The sequence below is a fragment of the Nerophis lumbriciformis genome, linkage group LG13 (assembly GCF_033978685.3).
Source record: "Nerophis lumbriciformis linkage group LG13, RoL_Nlum_v2.1, whole genome shotgun sequence".
NCBI classification, from domain to species: Eukaryota; Metazoa; Chordata; class Actinopteri; order Syngnathiformes; family Syngnathidae; genus Nerophis; species Nerophis lumbriciformis.
Window position 1 is genome coordinate 19,530,421 of NC_084560.2, and position 22,349 is coordinate 19,552,769.

The 22,349-nt window shown below is 40.8% G+C and overlaps 1 protein-coding gene across 1 annotated transcript in view; it reads right to left on the minus strand.

The window, feature by feature from the left end:
- Positions 1–22,349, minus strand: part of pkp4 (plakophilin 4) — a 193,785-nt gene that overhangs the window by 112,033 nt on the left and 59,403 nt on the right. The window contains exon 3 of the mRNA XM_061971545.2: positions 19,323–19,435. Within this exon, the coding sequence (XP_061827529.1) occupies positions 19,323–19,435 (113 nt within the window). The remainder of the gene's footprint in view (positions 1–19,322; positions 19,436–22,349) is intronic.

A 22,349-nucleotide genomic window follows, 5' to 3' on the forward strand; every position in this document is an offset into this window, starting at 1 on the left:
ATCAACAACTTTAGCATTTTACTCATTACATTTTGAAGCTCTCAGAAGCCAAGTTATGTTATATTCCTTAATATTTATTTATGCAAGTTTGAAGTATCAATTATCTAAACACAGTTTTGTTTGCATATTTTCAGTATATATATATATATATATATATATATATATGTATATAAATGTATATATATATATATATATATATATATATATATATATATATATATATATATATATATATATATATATATGTATGAAATACTTGACTTGGTGAATTCTAGCTGTCAATATACTCCTCCCCTCTTAACCACGCCCCCAACCACGCCCCGCCCCACCCCGACCACGCCCCCCACTCCCCGAAATCGGAGGTCTCAAGGTTGGCAAGTATGGTTTTACTTTCTTTTTTATTCAAGAAAATGTTTTTAATTTATTTATCTTATTTTTTTTTTTCTTAAAAGGACCTTATCTTCAACATACCTTGTTGTCCAAATTAGGCATAATAATGTGTTAATTCCACGACTGTATATATCGGTATCGGTTTATATCGGTATCGGTAGATTTAAGAACTACCACAATGAAGGCTGCAGCAGAAAAGGGTCCCCAGTCGTCTTGGACTCCATGCCACTGGACCCTGACCCGATTCTGTCAAGGATCGTGTGGTGACTGTCTGTGCACCAGTCTCCCCACGTTAAACAAAGTCACGCACAGGCATCCTCCATAAAGGGATACACCCCTACCAGGAGGATCGTCATACTCGTTCGAGTGACCGCCGATGATGATGAGGGCCGCTTGTTGTCACTGTCAATCAGAGTTGCATTGCAAAATTACACAGAATAAATGTGTTTATTTTGTTTAGAATTCAGATGGGATTAGATTTGGTGCGCAGCATATATTTGCTGTGCGCAGAGGACGCTTGAGCAGTGCGCAATTGCGCAGGCGCGCACCTTAGAGGGAACGTTGCTTGGCAGTCCATGTCTTGTTGAAAACACGCCAACTTTTCTCTTTTTAGCGTCTCGGGAGTAACCGTGCATCACTTGTCGCTGTGCACCTTCACTCACAGGTTACACACGGACATACGCCCATAAATAACACTTTTCAAAATAAAAGCAGCACGACATAGATGTTTTTTCAACTTTATTTTGTAATTTGTGATTGCAGCTGTTCACATTCACTCACAATCGCACGCGCATACGTCCACACGGAAGTAATACAAATAACGCTTTTCAAAACAAAAGCAGCACCGTTGTATTGCACACTCGACATAGATTCTTTGTTAAATTTATTTTGTAATTTATGATTGGCCTCACGCGGGGCGGACAGGGACGCACAAAGGGCCGGATGTGGCCCGTGGGCCGCAGAATGCCCAGGTCTGATTTAGACCTTCCTTTTTCTCCACTCAGTCTGGCAGTCTTGTTCCTTTTGTGCAATGTTTGTGTTATCTCGGACTTTCCTAGCACAGGCTGGTTGAATTGAGTTTGCATTTGCAGAATAAATCATCATCTTACCTGCACAATGCTTCCTGACATCCTTCTGCATCTTGCGGAAAGGACCGCCGCAAAAGTATGCAACCCGAACATAACAGTACAAAAAGAACACTAGTTACATGCTTGTAACAAAAGTATTTGTGGGCGGAATTACACGCATAACAATCTCTCACAATATTATTGGTAAAAAATAATCTCCAGTATCCAAAATGCAATTTTTGGTATTTCTTATTTAATGTAACACTCCTTAACACAGTGTTTTTCAACCACTGTGCCGTGGCACACTAGTGTACCGTGAGATATTGTCTGGTGTGCCGTGTAATTTCACTTAGTTGGGTTAAAAATATTTTTTTGCAAACCAGTAATTATAATCCGCAAATGTGCCATTGTTGAGTGTCTGTGCTGTCTAGAGATCGGCGGAGTAACCGTGTAATACTCTTCCATATCAGTAGGTGGCAGCAGGTAGCTAATTGCTTTGTAGATGTCGGGAACATGGTTTGTCGTGATCACAATATGCAGACGACAGCGGGAGGCAGTGTGCAGGTAAAAAGGTATCTACTGCTTAAACCAAAAATAAACAAAAGGCAAGTGCCGCTAAGAAAAGGCATTGAAGCTTAGGGATGGCTATGCAAAACGAAGCTAAAACTGAACTGGCTGCAAAGTAAACGAATGCTGGACGACATCAAAGACTTAAAGGGGAACATTATCACAATTTCAGAAGGGTTAAAACCATTAAAAATCAGTTCCCAGTGGCTTATTTTATTTTTCGAAGTTTTTTTCTAAATTTTACCCATCACGCAATATCCCTAAAAAAAGCTTCAAAGTGCCTGATTTTAACCATCGTTATATACACCCGTCCATTTTCCTGTGACGTCACACAGTGATGCCAATACAAACAAACAGCAAGGTATAGCGACATTAGCTGGGATTCAGACTCGGATTTCAGAGGCTTAACACTGTCTGATAATATAATTACTAACAACTATGAACTAGGTTTACAGCATATGAAATACATTTGGCAACAACATGCACTTTGAGAGTGCAGACAGCCCATTTCAGGCGCGCTAAGAACTTATATTTTTCCACAATTTCAGCACTCAGGTTAACCATACCTAAATAGACACAAAATACTGCATTACACAAGACTACCCGAATGTACTCGAATCATTGAAAAAATAAATGTTTTTAAGCTAAATTATTGGTAAACACAGTTTATTTATAATAATTTACGTAAAACCGCGAGTAATGAATAAAGTTTTCATCAATTAATATATTCTGTAGACATACCCTCATCCGCTCTCTTTTCCTGAAAGCTGATCTGTCCAGTTTTGGAGTTGATGTCAGCATCTGCTTTGAGTGTCGCAGGATATCCACACATTCTTGCCATCTCTGTCGTAGCATAGCTTTCGTCGGTAAAGTGTGCGGAACAAACGACTGACCATTTCGTCGGCTTTTCCACACCCTCGTATTGTGAACAAATTACGTCCAATTTCTTGCCACTTTCGCATCTTTGGGCCACTGGTGCAACTTGAATCTGTCCCTGTTCGTGTTGTTACACCCTCCGACAACACACCGACGAAAGTGAGAAAATGGCAGATTGCTTCCCGATGTGACGTCACGTTGTGACGTCATCGCTCCGAGAGCGAATAATAGAAAGGCGTTTAATTCGCCAAAATTCACCCATTTAGAGTTCGGAAATCGGAAAAAAAAAAAAAAAAGGGGGGTTTTCTGCAACATCAAGGTATATATTGACGCTTACATAGGTATGGTGATAATGTTCCCCTTTATAGCGTGTGGAGCAGCAGATGGCGTCCACAAAGTACCGTATTTTTCGGACTATAAGTCGCAGTTTTTTTCATAGTTTGGCCGGGGGTGCGACTTATACTCAGGAGCGACTTATGTGTGAAATTATTAACACATTAGCGTAAAATATCAAATAATATTATTTAGCTCATTCACGTAAGAGACTAGACGTATAAGATTTCATGGGATTTAGCGATTAGGAGTGACAGATTGTTTGGTAAACGTGTTCCATATGTTATAACTATTTGAATGACTCTTACCATAATATGTTACGTTAACATACCAGGCACGTTCTCAGTTGGTTATTTATGCGTCATATAACGTACACTTATTCAGCCTGTTGTTCACTATTCTTTATTTATTTTAAATTGCCTTTCAAATGTCTATTCTTGGTGTTGGGTTTTATCAAATAAATTTCCCCAAAAAATGCGTCTTATACTCCAGTGCGACTTATATATGTTTTTTTCCTTCTTTATTATGCATTTTCGGCAGGTGCGACTTATACTCCGGTGCGACTTATACTCCGAAAAATACGGTACATCCGCACATGACATGACAATTAACAACAAAATAGGAGCGCAAGACAAGAACTAAAACACTACACACAGAAAAACACCAAAAAAACTCCAAATAAGTCACGGCGTGATGTGACAGGTCGCGACGGTACACCTACTTTGAGACAAGAACTATAGTGATGCATGGTTGGTTATGGTTTGAATTCATATCCAACAATTGCGAGAACAACTTTTTATTGTCAATATCGGCTGCTGAGTTTCATTTTCTAATATTTTCTGCATGTGGTGCGCCTCGAGGTTTTTTCAATGAAAAAAATGTGGCTTGGCTCAGAAAAGGTTGAAAAACACTGCCTTAACAAATACTTGAGCGTAGTCCTGCTAACATAGCAGGCAGGTGTAGTAATAACAAAAACAATTTTGTGAGACAATTACAATACAATCCAGCAGCTAATCAACTGATTATTTTCAAGTGTCCTCAACCAGAGCCACAAAAAAAAAAAAAAAAAAAAGAGTACTCAAGAAACACAAGTGTCATTGTAGGGCGCCATGACAACAGAACAAGCCACTTTATCATTGTAAAAAAAAATCACTTTCTGACCAAAATGAAAGCACTCACTTGAAAGTCTGGGGGAAAAAAAGTTTGCCATTACCCCGGAGTGTGCAACTACTCTGAGGCTCTATAATGAGCTTTAAGCAGCATGACTCTCTGGATGTTAATGGCCACATGTAGGCAATTAAAAACAGTTAGTTGGACGAGTTGTGCTCCACTGAGCCATGGCGAATGGAAGGCAGACTGAGATACCTTGATGACAATGAAGCATACATGCTGGATGCCAAATGGCTGGCGGCGAGGGGGCAAATCATTCATTAGTCGAGGTGGCAATAAGCCCCAATGCAGACCCAAAAGAAAGGATTGTGTCAGGGCGTAGTCGCACTCGGCCATTGGAGTTATGGCTCCTCCCTCTGAATTTACACTAAACATTGGTGCTAAAGCCGGTTTGCTTGTCCCATCACTTCTACTCTTATTATTACTCAGTATTTTTAGATGCACTACAAAAAGTAAGCATTGCATACTACTAAGGATGTCCGATAAATGTGTTAAAATGTAATATCGGAAATTATCGGTATCGTTTCTTTTTATTATCGGTATCGGGTTTTTTTTTTGTTTGTTTTTTAATTAAATCAACATAAAAAACACAAGATACACTTACAATTAGTGCACCAACCCAAAAAACCTCCCTCCCCCATTTACACTCATTCACACAAAAGGGTTGTTTCTTTCTGTTATTAATATTCTGGTTCCTACATTATATATCAATATATATCAATACAGTCTGCAAGGGATACAGTCCGTAAGCACACATGATTGTGCGTGCTGCTGGTCCACTAATAGTACTAACCTTTAACAGTTAATTTTACTCATTTTCATTAATTACTAGTTTCTATGTAACTGTTTTTATATTGTTTTACCTTCGTTATTATTCAAAAAAATGTTTTTAATTTATTTATCTTATTTTATTAATTTTTTTCAAAAGTACCTTATCTTCACCATACCTGGTTGTCCAAATTAGGTATAATAATGTGTTAATTCCACGACTGTATATATCGTTTGATATCGGTATCGGTTGATATCGGTATCTGTAATTAAAGAGCTGGACAATATCGGAATATCGGATATCGGCAAAAAGCCATTATCGGACATCCCTACATACTACACATAATTGCAAATTGACCTAAATTGATTGACCTTGGTTCTCATCCCAATCTAATTACCGCATATTTGAGTTATCAAGGATGGGATTAACATATCTAGATTATGCAATTGGTAACCAGTTCACTTTTCAATGTTTACACATTCTGCACAGGCGTTCATGCCGAGGTACAGTAAATTTGGAAAGTATTCATAGCGCTTCACTTTTTCCACATTTTATTATGTTACAGCCTTGTTTCAAAATGAAATGATTCATTTCTGTCCTCAAAATTGTACACACAATACCCCATAATGGCAATGTGAGAAGTTTAAATTTTTTTTTAGCAAATCTATTAAAAAAAATAAATAAATCACATGTTCATAAGTATTCACAGACTCAATACTGTGTTGATGCACTTTTGGAAGCAATTACAGCCTCAAGTCTTTTTAAATACGATGCCACAAGCTTGGTACACCTATCTTTGGGCAGTGTCGCCCATTCCTCTTTGCAGCATCATTTAAGCTCCATCAGGTTGGATGGGACTCCCTGGTTTTCATCAAGGATGTCTCTGTACATTGCTGCATTCATCTTTCCCTCTATCTTGACTAGTCTCCCAGTTCCCGGCGCTAAATAAACATCCCCACAGCACGATGCTGCCACCACCATGCTTCACAGTAGGGATGGTATTGGCCTGGTGATGGGTTTCCTTAAAACATGATGCCTGAAGATCTTGGCCAGATGAAGCCATCAGGACCACATCATCTGCAAAAAGCAGAGACCTAATCTTGCAGCCACCAAACCAGATACCCTCAACGCCTTGACTGCGCCTAGAAATTCTGTCCATAAAAGTTATGAACAGAATCGGTAACAAAGGGCAGCCTTGGCGGAGTCCAACCCTCACTGGAAACAGGTCCGACTTACTGCCGGCAATGCGGATCTCACATCATATGTACAAACCCCGTTTCCATATGAGTTGGGAAATTGTGTTAGATGTAAATATAAACGGAATACAATGATTTGCAAATAATTTTCAACCCATATTCAATTGAATGCACTACAAAGACAACATATTTGATGTTCAAACTCATAAACGTTATTTTTTTTTTGCAAATAATAATTAACTTAGAATTTTATGGCTGCAACATGTGCCAAAGTAGTTGGGATAGGGCCTTTCCTTTTAACAACACTCAATAAACGTTTGGGAACTGAGGAGACACATTTTTTAAGCTTCTCAGGTGGAATTCTTTCCCATTCTTGCTTGATGTACAGCTTAAGTTGTTCAACAGTCCGGGGGTCTCCGTTGTGGTCTTTTAGGCTTCATAATGCGCCACACAATTTCAATGGGAGACAGGTCTGGACTACAGGCAGGCCAGTCTAGTACCCACACTCTTTTACTATGAAGCCACGTTGATGTAACATGTGGCTTGGCATTGTCTTGCTGAAATAAGCAGGGGCGTCCATGGTAATGTTGCTTGGATGGCAACATATGTTGCTCCAAAACCTGTATGTACCTTTCAGCATTAACGGCGCCTTCACAGATGTGTAAGTTACCCATGCCTTGGGCACTAATACACCCCATACCATCACAGATGCTGGCTTTTACACTTTCACCCTAGAACAATCCGGATGGTTCTTTTCCTCTTTGGTCCGGAGGACACGACGTCCACAGTTTCCAAAAACAATTTGAAATGTGGACTCGTCAGACCACAGAACACTTTTCCATTTTGTATCAGTCCATCTTAGATGAGCTCAGGCCCAGCAAAGCAGACGGCGTTTCTGGGTGTTGTTGGTAAACGGTTTTCGCTTTGCATAGGAGAGTTTTAACTTGCACTTACAGATGTAGCGACCAACTGTAGTTACTGACAGTGGGTTTCTGAAGTGTTCCTGAGCCCATGTGGTGATATCCTTTACACACTGATGTCGCTTGTTGATGCAGTACAGCCTGAGGGATCGAAGGTCACGGGCTTAGCTGCTTACGTGCAGTGATTTCTCCAGATTTTCTGAACCCTTTGATGATATTACGGACCGTAGATGGTGAAATCCCTAAATTCCTTGCAATAGCTGGTTGAGAAAGGTTTTTCTTAAACTGTTCAACAATTTGCTCACGCATTTGTTGACAAAGTGGTGACCCTCGCCCCATCCTTGTTTGTGAATGACTGAGCATTTCATGGAATCTACTTTTACACCCAATCATGGCACCCACCTGTTCCCAATTTGCCTGTTCACCTGTGGGATGTTCCAAATAAGTGTTTGATGAGCATTCCTCAACTTTATCAGTATTTATTGCCACCTTTCCCAACTTCTTTGTCACGTGTTGCTGGCATCAAATTCTAAAGTTAATGATTATTTGAAAAAACAAAAAGGTTTATCAGTTTGAACATCAAATATGTTGTCTTTGTAGCATATTCAACTGAATATGGGTTGAAAAGGATTTGCAAATCATTGTATTCCGTTTATATTTACATCTAACACAATTTCCCAACTCATATGGAAACGGGGTTTGTAAATGATAATCAACATGCTGACAGACAATGACTCTACAGCAACAAATGCATTGAGATACACTTTTTTACCAAATAGGTCATTCAGGAGAAGGGCTAATTTATTCATATATATATATATATATATATATATAGCAAGTCCAGTCCAGAGGTCTTGTATGATGTAATGTCTCCCATATAACCTCATAGTGTGACCTAATCTCTGCTGTCTTCCTGCTGGGCTATTGAGCTTCGCAGCAGGATCACAAATGTTAAAAGCTAATCGCCATTCACACACAAATGCCCGTCGACAGCCATTTCATTTGTCTGAGTTTTGGCTTTTAAAATGGTGTGTAAATCAGGTTGCAAATTTCCTCTCGCGAGTACCCATGGGGCTGTGAGTGACTGCACCCCCACACACCTCTGCTAGAAACGGTTGCTGAATTTCGCTAGAAAACAAGATGCAGTATGTTGGGGTATTTGACAAACAACGAAGTTACGTGTTACTTTAACTGTTTGTTTACACAATCTAAAACTGCAGTTCAATGTAGCCCGTACAAGAGTATGTCACAAGCAAAACACAGCACTATTGTTGTGCAACCTTCCTTTAGCACAGTGGTTCTTAACCTTGTTGGAGGTACCGAACCCCACCAGTTTCATATGCGCATTTACCGAACCCTTCTTTAGTTAAAAATAAAATTGAAATTCAATAAAATTCCATGGTTTTGGTAACACTTTAGTATGGGGAACATATTCTAAGTAACAAAGACTTAATTTAGAGTTATTTGGTTAGGGTTAGGGTTAGAGGGTTAGGGCCAGGGCTAGAGGGTTAGGGTTATAACAAGGCCATGCCAAATAAGGCATTAATAAGTACTTATTAATGACTAGTTAAGAGCCAATATGTTACTAATTTGCATGCTAATAAGCAAATAATTAATGGTGAATATGTTCCCCATAGTAAAGTGTTACCATGTTTTTTTACTGGTGCACAAAATGAAGCGTGCATGAACATCACCTTGTTCAAACAACAAAACCAACACAGTGCATAAACTCACAACAAATTACACACCTGCAAACCAGTCAGCTGTTGCCGTATCCGTAATACGCCGATAGAGAAGTTTGTATTTACACGATGAGTTGGGTGTGTTTTGACCTCCGCCAAACCCCTGAGCCCGACTCACCGAACCCCTAGGATTCGATCGAACCCAGGTTAAGAACCACTGCTTTAGCACTATAGCGCACCATTAGTCGCATCACTTCGCCTGACATTATCACACGGCATCTAAGGGAACGACGCTGCTAAGTACCGTATTTTTCGGAGTACAAGTCGCGCCGGAGTATAAGTCGCACCTGCCGAAAATGCATAATAAAGAAGGAAAAAAACATATATAAGTCGCACTGGAGCCCGGCCAAACTATGAAAAAAACTGCGACTTATAGTCCGAAAAATACGGTACCTAAAACCACTTATGCTGGTTCTATTTACACAGTTCTCACCCAAGTATGGATTCTGATGCAAAACGTCGTAATAATATTGCGTGCCGTAGTGTTGATGGGCTTCATTACAAAGCTCATCATCTTGGACGGACAGCATCGATGTGTAAGAATTTAGATCAAAGTAGCGAATTCAGGCTTTTCAATCTGGCCAAATTCAGGCTTTTCAATCTGGCCCGCCGGACATTCCCAAATATTTTTTTTTAGATCTTTAATAGAGATGTCCAATAATATCGGCAGGCCGATAAATGCGTTAAAATGTAATATCGGCAATTATCGGTATCGTTTTTTTTATTATCGGTATCGTTTTTGTTTTTGTTTTTTTATTATTATTATTATTATTTTATTATTATTGGATCGTGAGATCGACAGGCGGATCGGTGCGGCGTCTTCAGTAATGCGGATGCTGTATCGATCCGTTGTGGTGAAGAAGGAGCTGAGCCGGAAGGCAAAGCTCTCGATTTACCGGTCGATCTACGTTCCCATCCTCACCTATGGTCATGAGCTTTGGGTCATGACCGAAAGGACAAGATCACGGGTACAAGCGGCCGAAATGAGTTTCCTCCGCCGAGTGGCGGGGCTCTCCCTTAGAGATAGGGTGAGAAGCTCTGTCATTCGGGGGGAGCTCAAAGTAAAGCCGCTGCTCCTCCACATCGAGAGGAGCCAGATGAGGTGGTTCGGGCATCTGGTCAGGATGCCACCCGAACGCCTCCCTAGGAAGGTGTTTCGGGCACGTCCGACCGGTAGGAGGCCACGGGGAAGACCCAGGACACGCTGGGAAGACTATCTCTCCCGGCTGGCCTGGGAACGCCTCGGGATCCCCCGGGAGGAGCTGGACGAAGTGGCTGGGGAGAGGGAAGTCTGGGCTTCCCTGCTTAAGCTGCTGCCCCTGCGACCCGACCTCGGATAAGCGGAAGAAGATGGATGGATGGATGGATGGATGGATAAATCAACATAAAAAACACAAGATACACTTACAATTAGTGCACCAACTCATTCACACAAAAGGGTTGTTTCTTTCTGTTATTAATATTCTGGTTCCTACATTATATATAAATATATATCAATATAATCTGCAAGGGATACAGTCCGTAAGCACACATGATTGTGCGTGCTGCTGGTCCACTAATAGTACTAACCTTTAACAGTTCATTGTACTCATTTTCATTAATTACTAGTTTCTATGTAACTGTTTTTATATTGTTTTATTTTCTTTTTTATCCAAGAAAATGTTTTTAATTTATTTATCTTTTATCTTCACCATACCTGGTTGTCCAAATTAGGCATAATAATGTGTTAATTCCACGATTGCATATATCGGTTGATATCGGTATCGGTAATTAAAGAGTTGGACAATATCGGAATATCGGATATCGGCAAAAAGCCATTGTCGGACATCCCTAATCTTTAAGATGTAAAGTGTAGCTGCCATTATGATGTGCAGTGATGTTTTCAAATGACTGTAAGTCTTGAACTCATTTCATTGGTTGGAATCTGCGCTTTTGCATGTTGTAATAGTTACTATGGTAATCGAATTAGTTACTATGGTAATCTAATTAGTTACTGTGGTAATCTAAATCACAGCAGCTCAGACGAGGAACCAAGCACTGTGGGTGAAGAGCGTTTCCACAGACGCGGAAGGAGATTTTTACAACAAAGTTCTAGCTTAGTGATGTATCAGATGTATCAGATCGTAGGTGGGGTTTTTTTTAACCCTTCGCCTTCATATTTTGCTGTGTTTGTTGCCTTTCGCTTGATTGTAAAATATGTGGATGGAGAGGGTGTGTGACATTCAAATGTTGTCAATATTCAGTGTTTTATCCTTCATAGTTAATATTGTAAATCCCACATTCTTTATTTTCATGTACATTCCGGGTAAAAAAATGTAAAGTTCCATTCCGTTTTTTAAGGCGGTCTGTCATAACGTTTTTAGCATTCAATCAGACATTATTGTGAGGTTTTGTATTAGTGTTCCTAAAAAATAGATACACCGGTCCCCAGACACATTTTTTTCTCTAAATTTGCCCCCCCCCCCTCCCTCTAGTCAAAATAATTGCCCAGGCCTGGAATAGACCTACAAAAAGATGTGTTATGTTTAAAGCATGTTTCAAATGAGGCTGCAAAAAGCAAGTGGTTTGAAAATGAGTCACAGTTGTGTCGAACATCCAAACACTGGCTATGATTCAAAGTTCATATTTAAACACATTTCATTCCAAAATTTAAGCTGCACAAATGCTTACATAAAAAATGCTTTACTGTAGTGAACCGAAATGGATAATCACTTGATGATACGCCAGGTGTGATGCCAGAATACAACTCTCTTCTTCACTTTACTACGGTATTCAAGTTATATAATGGCACTGTCAAATTTTATGATATGGCAATGTAGTCCTTTTTTTTTCTTTTTTTTTTTTTTTGGTGTCTTTTAAGCTTTGGTACAACCAAAATTACACCATTTGGCACACATATTGTAAACAATACTTTAAAAGAGTGTTCAATATGAAAATCATAAGCATTTTATAGAATCACTGTTAATACAGACTGTTTATTCCCAGAGCCCAAATAAAGTCTGCGGGCTACAGAGAGTTTTCTATTGGGGCTCCAGTACTCTGGAATGCCCTCCCGGTAACAGTTAGAGATAGTCCCATCTTAAAAACCAATTTGTATACACTAGCCTTTAAATAGAACCCCCTTTTAGACCAGTTGATCTGCCGTCTCTTTTCTGCTCTGACCGCCACTCCTGCGTGGAGAGGTTATTAGGTGACCACAGATGATCCGCTAGCTGTTCAAAGTCGGGACCCGGGGTGGACCACTCCTCTGTGCATCAGTTGGGGACGTCTCTGCGCTGCTGACTTGTCTCCACTCAAGATGATCTCCTGCTGGTCCCACTATGGACTGGACTCTCACACTATTATGTTAGATCCACTATGGACTAGACTCTCACTAATATGTTAGATCCACTATGGACTGAACTCTCACAATATTATGCTAGATCCACTATGGACTGGACTCTCACTATTATGTTAGATCCACTATGGACTGGACTCTCACTATTATGTTAGATCCACTATGGACTGGACTCTCACACTATTATGTTAGATCCACTATGGACTGGACTCTCACTATTATGTTAGATCCACTATGGACTGGACTCTCACTATTATGTTAGATCCACTATGGACTGGACTCTCACTATTATGTTAGATTCACTATGGACTGGACTCTCACACTATTATGTTAGATCCACTATGGACTGGACTCTCACTATTATGTTAGATTCACTATGGACTGGACTCTCACACTATTATGTTAGATCCACTATGGACTGGACTCTCACTATTATGTTACATCCACTATGGACTGGACTCTCACAATATTATGCTAGATCCACTATGGACTGGACTCTCACTATTATGTTAGATCCACTATGGACTGGACTCTCACTATTATGTTAGATCCACTATGGACTGGACTCTCACACTATTATGTTAGATCCACTATGGACTGGACTCTCACTATTATGTTAGATCCACTATGGACTGGACTCTCACTATTATGTTAGATCCACTATGGACTGGACTCTCACAATATTATGCAAGATCCACTATGGGATGGACTCTCAGTATTATGTTAAATCCACTATGGACTGGACTCTCACTATTATGTTAGATCCACTATGGACTGGACTCTCACACTATTATGCTAGATCCACTATGGACTGGACTCTTACAATATTATGCTAGATCCACTCGACGTCCATTGCAATGGTCCCCTCCAAGGTTTCTCATTGTCATCCCATTGGGTCGAGTTTTTTCTTGCCCTGATGTGGGATCTGAGCCAAGGATGTCGTTGTGGCTTTTGCAGCCCTTTGAGACACTTGTGATTTAGGGCTATATAAGTACATTTTGATTGATTGATTGATTGATTGATAGTAACAGACACGTTCATAACAATATGTACGCCTGACTTCCAACAACAATGTGTGTCCTACTTCCAGATACAACACGCTTGTGCGTATTCTAATCATGGCAGACTTGATAACAAACAACAAAGTCGACTATTTTTGAACAAATGAGGATTCACTTTTGAAGTTGAATGAACGGAGGATCAACAACTGCTTCTAGAAGCGAGCAGGAAGAAGAGGATGAAACGTTGGAACAGACGGAAGCCGATAGTGAGGTGAAATCGACTTGAAGCTGCAAATGTGGTATTTGGAGACAAGCTATTTGGACATAAAGGAGTGCTTACCCTAAATAAACCAGAAAACACCTCCCCGGCCAGCTGGACCATGTCATGTGTGTATCATGACAGACAGCATACTGTGTCATCGGCATGCGACTGTGAATTGTTCTTGTTTGCGGATGACTCGGCCCTGCTGGTATCAGAAAAGGACAAGTCACAGGTGGAGAAAATCCTCAGTGCTGAACACTGTAGAACTTGCACCTGGCTCGCTGACAACAAGCTATCCATACACTTGGGTAAAACGGAATCCATCCTGTTTGGGTCCCACGTCAACCTTAAGAAAGTCAATGATTTCACTATCAAAGTGGGTGACATTGTTATCACCAGGAAAAATGAGGTCACCTACCTAGGTTCCATTCTAGAGGCTAATCTTTCCTGTGATAAAATGGCAACCAAGGTAATCAAAAAGGTCAACCAACGAACGAGATTTCTCTATAGAATCTCCTCTCTGGTCAACAAAAGCACCATGAGGATTCTAGCGGGAACTCTCGTTCAACTCTTTTTCGATTACGCATGCACCTCCTGGTACCCTAGCACCTCCAAAACCCTCAAATCTAAACTCCAAACATCCCGGAACAAGCTAGTCAGATTACTTCTAGACCTCCACCCCAGATCCCACCTCACTCCTACCCACTTCTCCAAAGTGGGCTGGCTCAGGGTGGAGGACAGAGTAAAACAATTTGCACTGAGCCTAGTCTATAAAATCCGCGACACCTCCCTGATACCGAAGTACATGTCAAACTACTTCCTTAACGTAAATGACCACCATAACCACAACACCAGGGGGAGCTCCACAAACCACGTTAAACCCAGATTCCGATCTAACAAAGGTCTTAACTCATTCTCTTTCTATGCCACATCAATGTGGAATGCGCTCCCAACAGGTATAAAAGAAAGGGCATCTCTATCCTCCTTCAAAACCGCAATAAAAGTACACTTCTAGGCAACTTCAACCCTAAACTAATACCCTCCCCGGATTGTTAATAATCAAATGTAAATAATCAAATGTAGATACTTTTTCTTATGCCTTCTGATCTCTCTCTCTCTCTCTCTATGTCCACTACTTGCTGTACATATCCTACCAAGTCAGACCAACACTGTTTCAATATCCATTTCTCTGTTCTCAATTGTTGATGACTGATGATAATAACCAAACCTAACCCCCCCACACCCCGGATTGTAAATAATGTAAATAATTCAATGTATACACCCTGATGATTATCTTGTGTGATGACTGTATTAGGATGATAGTATATATCTGATAGTATATATCTTTATCATGAATCAATTTAAGTGGACCCCGACTTAAACAAGTTGAAAAACTTATTCGGGTGTTACCATTTAGTGGTCAATTGTACGGAATATGTACTTCACTGTGCAACCTACTAATAAAAGTCTCAATCAATCAATTAATACAATGTGTACAAACAAAACATGAAATGTGGGCTACTACTTTACAGATACTGTAACTTGATTGTTCATGTTTTTCAGTCAGTGCAGATTGGAGTTGTATCGCAGTGTGTCACGGCGTGGGCTTGGACCCGCTTTTCCCTGGCAGCTGGGTCTGTCAGCACCTCCGCTGGCAGCGCGCCGAGACACGCCTCTGCTCGCGCTGGCCGCGTCACGCCCACATTCCGGCAAGGCTGTGAGCGATCAGCAATCTGCACACCTGGGACTGATGAGGGCGAACGGCATAAGGACTAGTGGACCCAAGGATCCTCACGGGAACTTAATTCTCTTTTGTGTACCGGAAGTCGACACAAGCTTAATGCTCTCTTTTTCTCTCTGCGTTTTCCCTCCGTGTCTGATGTCCGTGTTGTCCTCCCACAGTGATTTCCCGAGTTTCACCCGTTGTGATCCCCTGTCGTTCCCCTCTGGATTCTGACTGCCTACCTAGGTCCTCGACCGCTGCTCGGACACGGACTACGCTGCCACGGACTACGCTGCCACTCTCCTACCCTTGACTACTTGCCTGCTCACGGACTGCCTTCCTGCTTTGTCCCTCCTCTCGCTCTACACAACACTTGGTAACACACACTACAGCTAACCACACACATACACTCTTGGGTTTTGTCACACACACCATTCTATAGTTATTAGTTAGTATTGTTTTATTATTATATATGTATATATTGTCTGTATATATAATATATCATAGAACTTTACTCCCCCCTGGTGTCTGTGCCGTCAACTCCCTCCAGTAACATAACACAGTGTTGTGCATTACAAACTCAAACACATTCCGTGCTGATGTAGAAGCTAGCTTATCTCTTGCCGTAGTTAGCTTTTACAGCTAATACTGAAGCACAACGATGTGTTACTACGCTATAAAGAGAGTTCCTCAGTGTTTGCTCTTACAATAACAGTGTTGCTGCAGTTTGGTTATTATACAGGTTACGGAAGGTGAATTAAGTATTGTCGACGGTTTTTTGAATGCATTTTTAAAGTGGTTTAGCGGTAGAATTGATTGCTCCCATTAACTGCATTTCTAGCTACCTAGAACAAGCTTATTTTTTACATGTTAGAATGCAAAAAAAACAAAAACCTTTTGTCTTCTTGTCTCTCGTAATGAACGATAGGCAAAATTCCCCCCAAAAAGTGCAGTTCCCCTTTAAGTGTGTAGAAAGTGTTTGATAAGAGTGTGAGAAACATTAAAAACAGCGTGGAAAGGGTTTATAAAGCCTTGGAATAAAAAAGGGTATCGGTACCCTGTCTTCTGCCCAAGTGCAGCTGGGGTAGGTTCCAGCCCCACCCCCTCTTTATCGTAATTCTTTCTTGGGAAGGGATCAGGGACCTAACCCCCACAGTAGTCATCCTCAACAAGGGGTTCTAAGAATGTTACCTTAGCTTTAGGAATGTTAAGATGTGACTAAAAACGTTACCTGCACATGTCATGTGCACTCACAAATAAAAAAAAAATATTATCTGGAAAAAAATGGAGGTTCCTTTGTATTCCAGAAAACATGAAAACACCACTCCTGGGAAATATCCGGCTATCGCCAATAGTCAACAAGATTTATCGTAAACATTACCTGAGGCTTTACGACATCATCTGTGCAAGTGAATTACGCAAGGATGACTAACGCCAATCAATAAATGATAAGGTTTATGTAGTAAGTGATAACGTAAAGCTACTGAAAGCAATAGTAAATCGTTGTTAATTTACTCTGCTTTTCATAACACCAGAGGAAGTCTGAGGTCGTCGGTTTGTTAGTACATGGACCAAGTCTGAATAAGGACTAATTTCTACCACATGTAGAGCAACGTATTTGTGGAAAGTGGAGAAAAAATACAAATATGTGCGTGGAGTATCACACGGATATGTTTTGGAGTACTGAAGGGTGCTTCAACAGCTGTGCCTGAATGAATAGAAGGCGAGTGGAAACAGACACTCTCATGCCGGAGTACTCCAGTCTACTGGTACTTTGTGTAGAGTGCAGCAAAAATCTATCACATTCCAGCCTGTTGTCACAAAGTCAGACGAGATCATATATAAGGCCATTACAGCCCTTGCAAATATCCCAATATAGATCCCAGTTGCACCTTTAGTCCCTTTAAAAGTGACTGCAGCACAGAGCTAGAATGAAAAGTAGTCATTGATAAACAACATGCACATCACAAAGCTACGAACAATGGGAGACCGGGCTTTCTGCTCCACCGCTCCCAGTCTGTGGAATGCTCTCCCTGACCACCTGAGGGCACCACAGACTGTACATGCTTTTAAAAAAGACTTAAAAACCCTTCTTTTTAAAAAAGCCTTTTTTTAGAATTATGCGTGCTAGTTCTAGCTATTAGGTTGTTTTATTTTTCACTATTTGTATTATCTTTTTATTTTTTTAATACACTGTAGCACTTTGAGGTTGTTTGCTCAATGTAAAGTGCTTTTTACAATTAAAATCTACTATTATTATCATTATTATCAAATATCCTTTACTACTAACCTTAAAGCTACACCTGTGTAGGAATTTAGGGATTTCACCATCTACGGTCCGTAATATCATCAAAGGGTTCAGAGAATCTGGAGAAATCACTGCACGTAAGCAGCTAAGCCCGTGACCTTCGATCCCTCAGGCTGTACTGCATCAACAAGCGACATCAGTGTGTAAAGGATATCACCACATGGGCTCAGGAACACTTCAGAAACCCACTGTCAGTAACTACAGTTGGTCGCTACATCTGTAAGTGCAAGTTAAAACTCTCCTATGCAAGGCGAAAACCGTTTATCAACAACACCCAGGAACGCCGTCGGCTTCGCTGGGCCTGAGCTCATCTAAGATGGACTGATACAAAGTGGAAAAGTGTTCTGTGGTCTGACGAGTGCACATTTCAAATTGTTTTTGGAAACTGTGGACGTCGTGTCCTCCGGACCAAAGAGGAAAATAACCATCCGGATTGTTATAGGCGCAAAGTTGAAAAGCCAGCATCTGTGATGGTATGGGGGTGTATTAGTACCCAAGACATGGGTAACTTACACATTTGTGAAGGCGCCATTAATGCTGAAAGGTACATACAGGTTTTGGAGCAACATATGTTGCCATCCAAGCAACGTTACCATGGACGCCCCTGCTTATTTCAGCAAGACAATGCCAAGCCACGTGTTACATCAACGTTGCTTCATAGTAAAAGAGTGCGGGTACAAGACTGGCCTGCCTGTAGTCCAGACCTGTCTCCCATTGAAAATGTGTTGAACATTCTGAAGCCTAAAATACCACAACGGAGACCCCGGACTGTTGAACAACTTAAGCTGTACATCAAGCAAGAATGGGAAATAATTCCACCTGAGAAGCTTAAAAAATGTGTCTCCTCAGTTCCCAAATGTTTACTGAGTGTTGTTAAAAGGAAAGGCCATGTAACACAGTGGTGAACATGCCCTTTCCCAACTACTTTGGCACGTGTTGCAGCCATGAAATTCTAAGTTAATTATTATTTGCAAAAAAAAAAAAAAAGTTCATGAGTTTGAACATCAAATATGTTGTCTTTGTAGTGCATTCAATTGAATATGGGTTGAAAGGGATTTGCAAATCATTGTATTCCGTTTATATTTACATCTAACACATTTTCCCAACTCATATGGAAACGAGGTTTGTATAATAAGTCTCTTATTCTTTTTAATAACAATGTTAAGTTAAATTAAAGTACCAATGATTGTCACACACACAATAGATGTGGTTAAATGTGTCCTCTCCATTTGACCCATCTCCTTGTTCAACCCCTGGAAGGTGAGGGGAGCAGTGAGCAGCAGCGGTGGCCGCGCCCGGGAATCATTTTCGGTTATTCTGAAGGTAACCAAAAATAAATAAAATACTTCTTCCCATTAATGCGACTTCTTGAACAAGTGCGGTAAAAAATGGATGGATGGATTAAAACGCATGAGAATATTTTATATTTTGAACGTTATTTTTAACACTGTGACTACCAGCGGAATTATTCCTTACTTATCGTGTTAGGCAATGTCAGCTAAGATTTATCCGAGAGCCAGATGCAGCCACATATTCTGTTCAATCAGTTGTGAACTAAGCGTGCTGCTCCATCAGTATGCCATAAGGTTCCATAATGCTGTGAAGGATAAAGTTGCCATGGGGCCAATTGTTGCTTCTTGTGTGCAAAAGCGTTTCATTACCTGCTGCTCCCGGCACCCGGCGACTCTGCCCCGAGTCTGCATCTTTCCAACTGATTGGCCACAATCTGCCTCTCCACCTCCAGCTCCCGAGTTAGCCGCTCAAACTGGAGCTCCTGCACAGAAGAGTGAGCGTACTATAAAAGAAGTGACGGTCAGACAAACATGACGATGTATTGACAGATTGACTAAATAGGAGTTTAACACTGTCATAATATGTTCCACAGTGGGGCAGATAAAGAAAGAATTCCACAAAAAATGATATGCAAACATAATCATGGCAACTATTACATATACATTCACTGTACAAACATACATATACACACACTGTACATATACATTCACTGTACAAACATACATATACACATACTGTACATATACAAGCACATATACATACATACACTCATGCATATAATCACCTTTCATCACACATAAATTAACGTTGTTGCCACTGCAAGCGAAACCGACGAAAACGACACGACAGCCAGCGACACGGGAGAAAGCGAGGACGAATTTGGCGATCGCCTTCTAACCAACGATTGGTATGTGTTTGTTTGGCATTAAAGGAAACTAACAACTATGAACTAGGTTTACAGCATATGAAATACATTTGGCAACAACATGCACTTTGAGAGTGCAGACAGCCCAGTTTTCATCAATTAATATATTCTGTAGACATACCCTCATCCGCTCTCTTTTCCTGAAAGCTGATCTGTCCAGTCCAGTTGGAAATGCATCTGCTTTGAGTGTCGCAGGATATCCACACATTCTTGCCATCTCTGTCGTAGCATAGCTTTCGTCGGTAAAGTGTGCGGAACAAACGTCCAATTTCTTGCCACTTTCGCATCTTTGGGCCACTGGTGCAACTTGAATCCGTCCCTGTTCGTGTTGTTACACCCTCCGACAACACACCGACGAGGCATGATGTCTCCAAGGTACGGAAAACAGTCGAAAAAACGGAAAATAACAGAGCTGATTTGACTCGGTGTTTGAGAAAATGGCGGATTGCTTCCCGATGTGACATCACGTTGTGACGTCATCGCTCCGAGAGCGAATAATAGGCGTTTAATTCGCCAAAATTCACCCATTTAGAGTTCGTAAATCAGTTAAAAAAAATGTATGGTCTTTTTTCTGCAACATCAAGGTATATATTGACGCTTACATAGGTCTGGTGATAATGTTCCCATTTAACATCAATATTTATGGAACATGTCCACAAAAAATCTAGCTGTCAACACTGAATATTGCATTGTTGCATTCTTTTCACAGTTCTTTTTGACAGACATTTTAGTGAGGGTCAAACCATCACGGAATGGGGGAAACCCTGGGTTTATGGTAATGATTGGATTAGCCTACTTGATTTGATGTTCAGTTTATGAACTTACATTCATATTTTGTAGAAGCACTATTAAATAAATATACTTATAAAGGATTTTTGAATTGTTGCTATTTTTGGAATATTTAAAAAAAAATCTCACGTACCCCTTGGCATACCGTCAAGTACCCCCAGGGGTACGCGACCACTGAACTATATGATTTGCCTGAGAAGCTGGACAGGACAAAAAAATTAAAAAAATACAAATCATGGCAACTACCGTATTTTTCGGACTATAAGTCGCAGTTTTTTTTCATAGTTTGGCCGGGCTCCAGTGCGACTTATATATGTTTTTTTCCTTTTTTATTATGCATTTTTGGCATGTGCGACTTATACTCCGGTGCGACTTATACTCCGAAAAATACGGTATATGGTTGTCTTTATGGCGCATGAACACCCCTTCACTGCAGAGCATTTGGCCTTGGTGGCTCGGTTGCTATCATTTGAAGTCCTGCACAGTGACACTTAGCACCAAATAGAGTGAAGGCGGGAATATAACACACTTACACGGTAATTAGGCACGCTTAGAGACGTCATCCCGGGCGCCACTTTGCAAGTTTCCCTGCGCTCTACTAACAGCTTTTCTGGCCTCACTCACCATGTTTGTGTGAACAAATGGCAAGATCCTCATCTTGCATGTAATGTCCTCTGCAACATTCGCAGTCCCATTTCACAGCATGGAGCAGCTCATCTTTTGTGATTCGCCTTAAACTTAAAAGTCGCATAGCCATGTTTGGCCCCGCCTACTTTTCACACTTACTTTTCACTTTTCTTTGGGGTGCCCTCCAGACTGCTGAGAACCTTCTCCTCTATACCGCTGTGCAATGCCCTCCACTACTCTTATCTCCATCACCTAAGGTGATAAGTAGAGCAAGGCGGCGGGATGCGGTTGCCTCGCAATCAAAGCTTCCCAGGGGTTTATGGAGGGGGAAAAATTCAATGCAAAGCCACAGGAAGTCCTTAGCTGGCATGAGCTGTGGTTTAGCATTGCTAATACACCACCGTGGTACCAATGACGAGGCCCGTGCTGTCACGACTTGGTCCTGGGTGTTTGCTTTTCCGGAAGGCAACGGAAAGTTGGCTCGGGCGAGACGGGAATGTAAGTACATGATTGTTTATTAATATCAGAAAAAGTACAAACGAAAAGCGCGCAAAGTGGCGGAGAACAAACTATGAAACCAAAAGACTATAGCAAAAAAGTACAAACGAAAAGCGCGCACAGTGGCGGAGAAACAACTTGGCTATGAAAACAAATACTTGCACAAAGGCAGAAACTATGAACAACAAAAAACACTAACTGTGGCATTAATAAACAAAAACTTACTTGGCTTACTTAGCAGCATGAAGGATGGACATGAAAACAAGTGTCAGGAATGTACAGAGCATAAATGTGGGATGTCGCCAGAAAGACAAACTGAAAACAATGAACTTAAATACTACAGACATGATTAACGAAAACAGGTGCGTGACTCAAAACGTGAAACAGGTGCGTGACGTGACAGGTGAAAACTAATGGGTTGCTATGGTGACAAACAAGAGTGCACAATGAGTCCAAACGTGGAACAGGTGAAACTAATGGGTAATCATGGAAACAAGACAAAGGAGTGAAAAGCCAGAAACTAAAGAGTTCAATAACTAAACAAAACAAAACATGA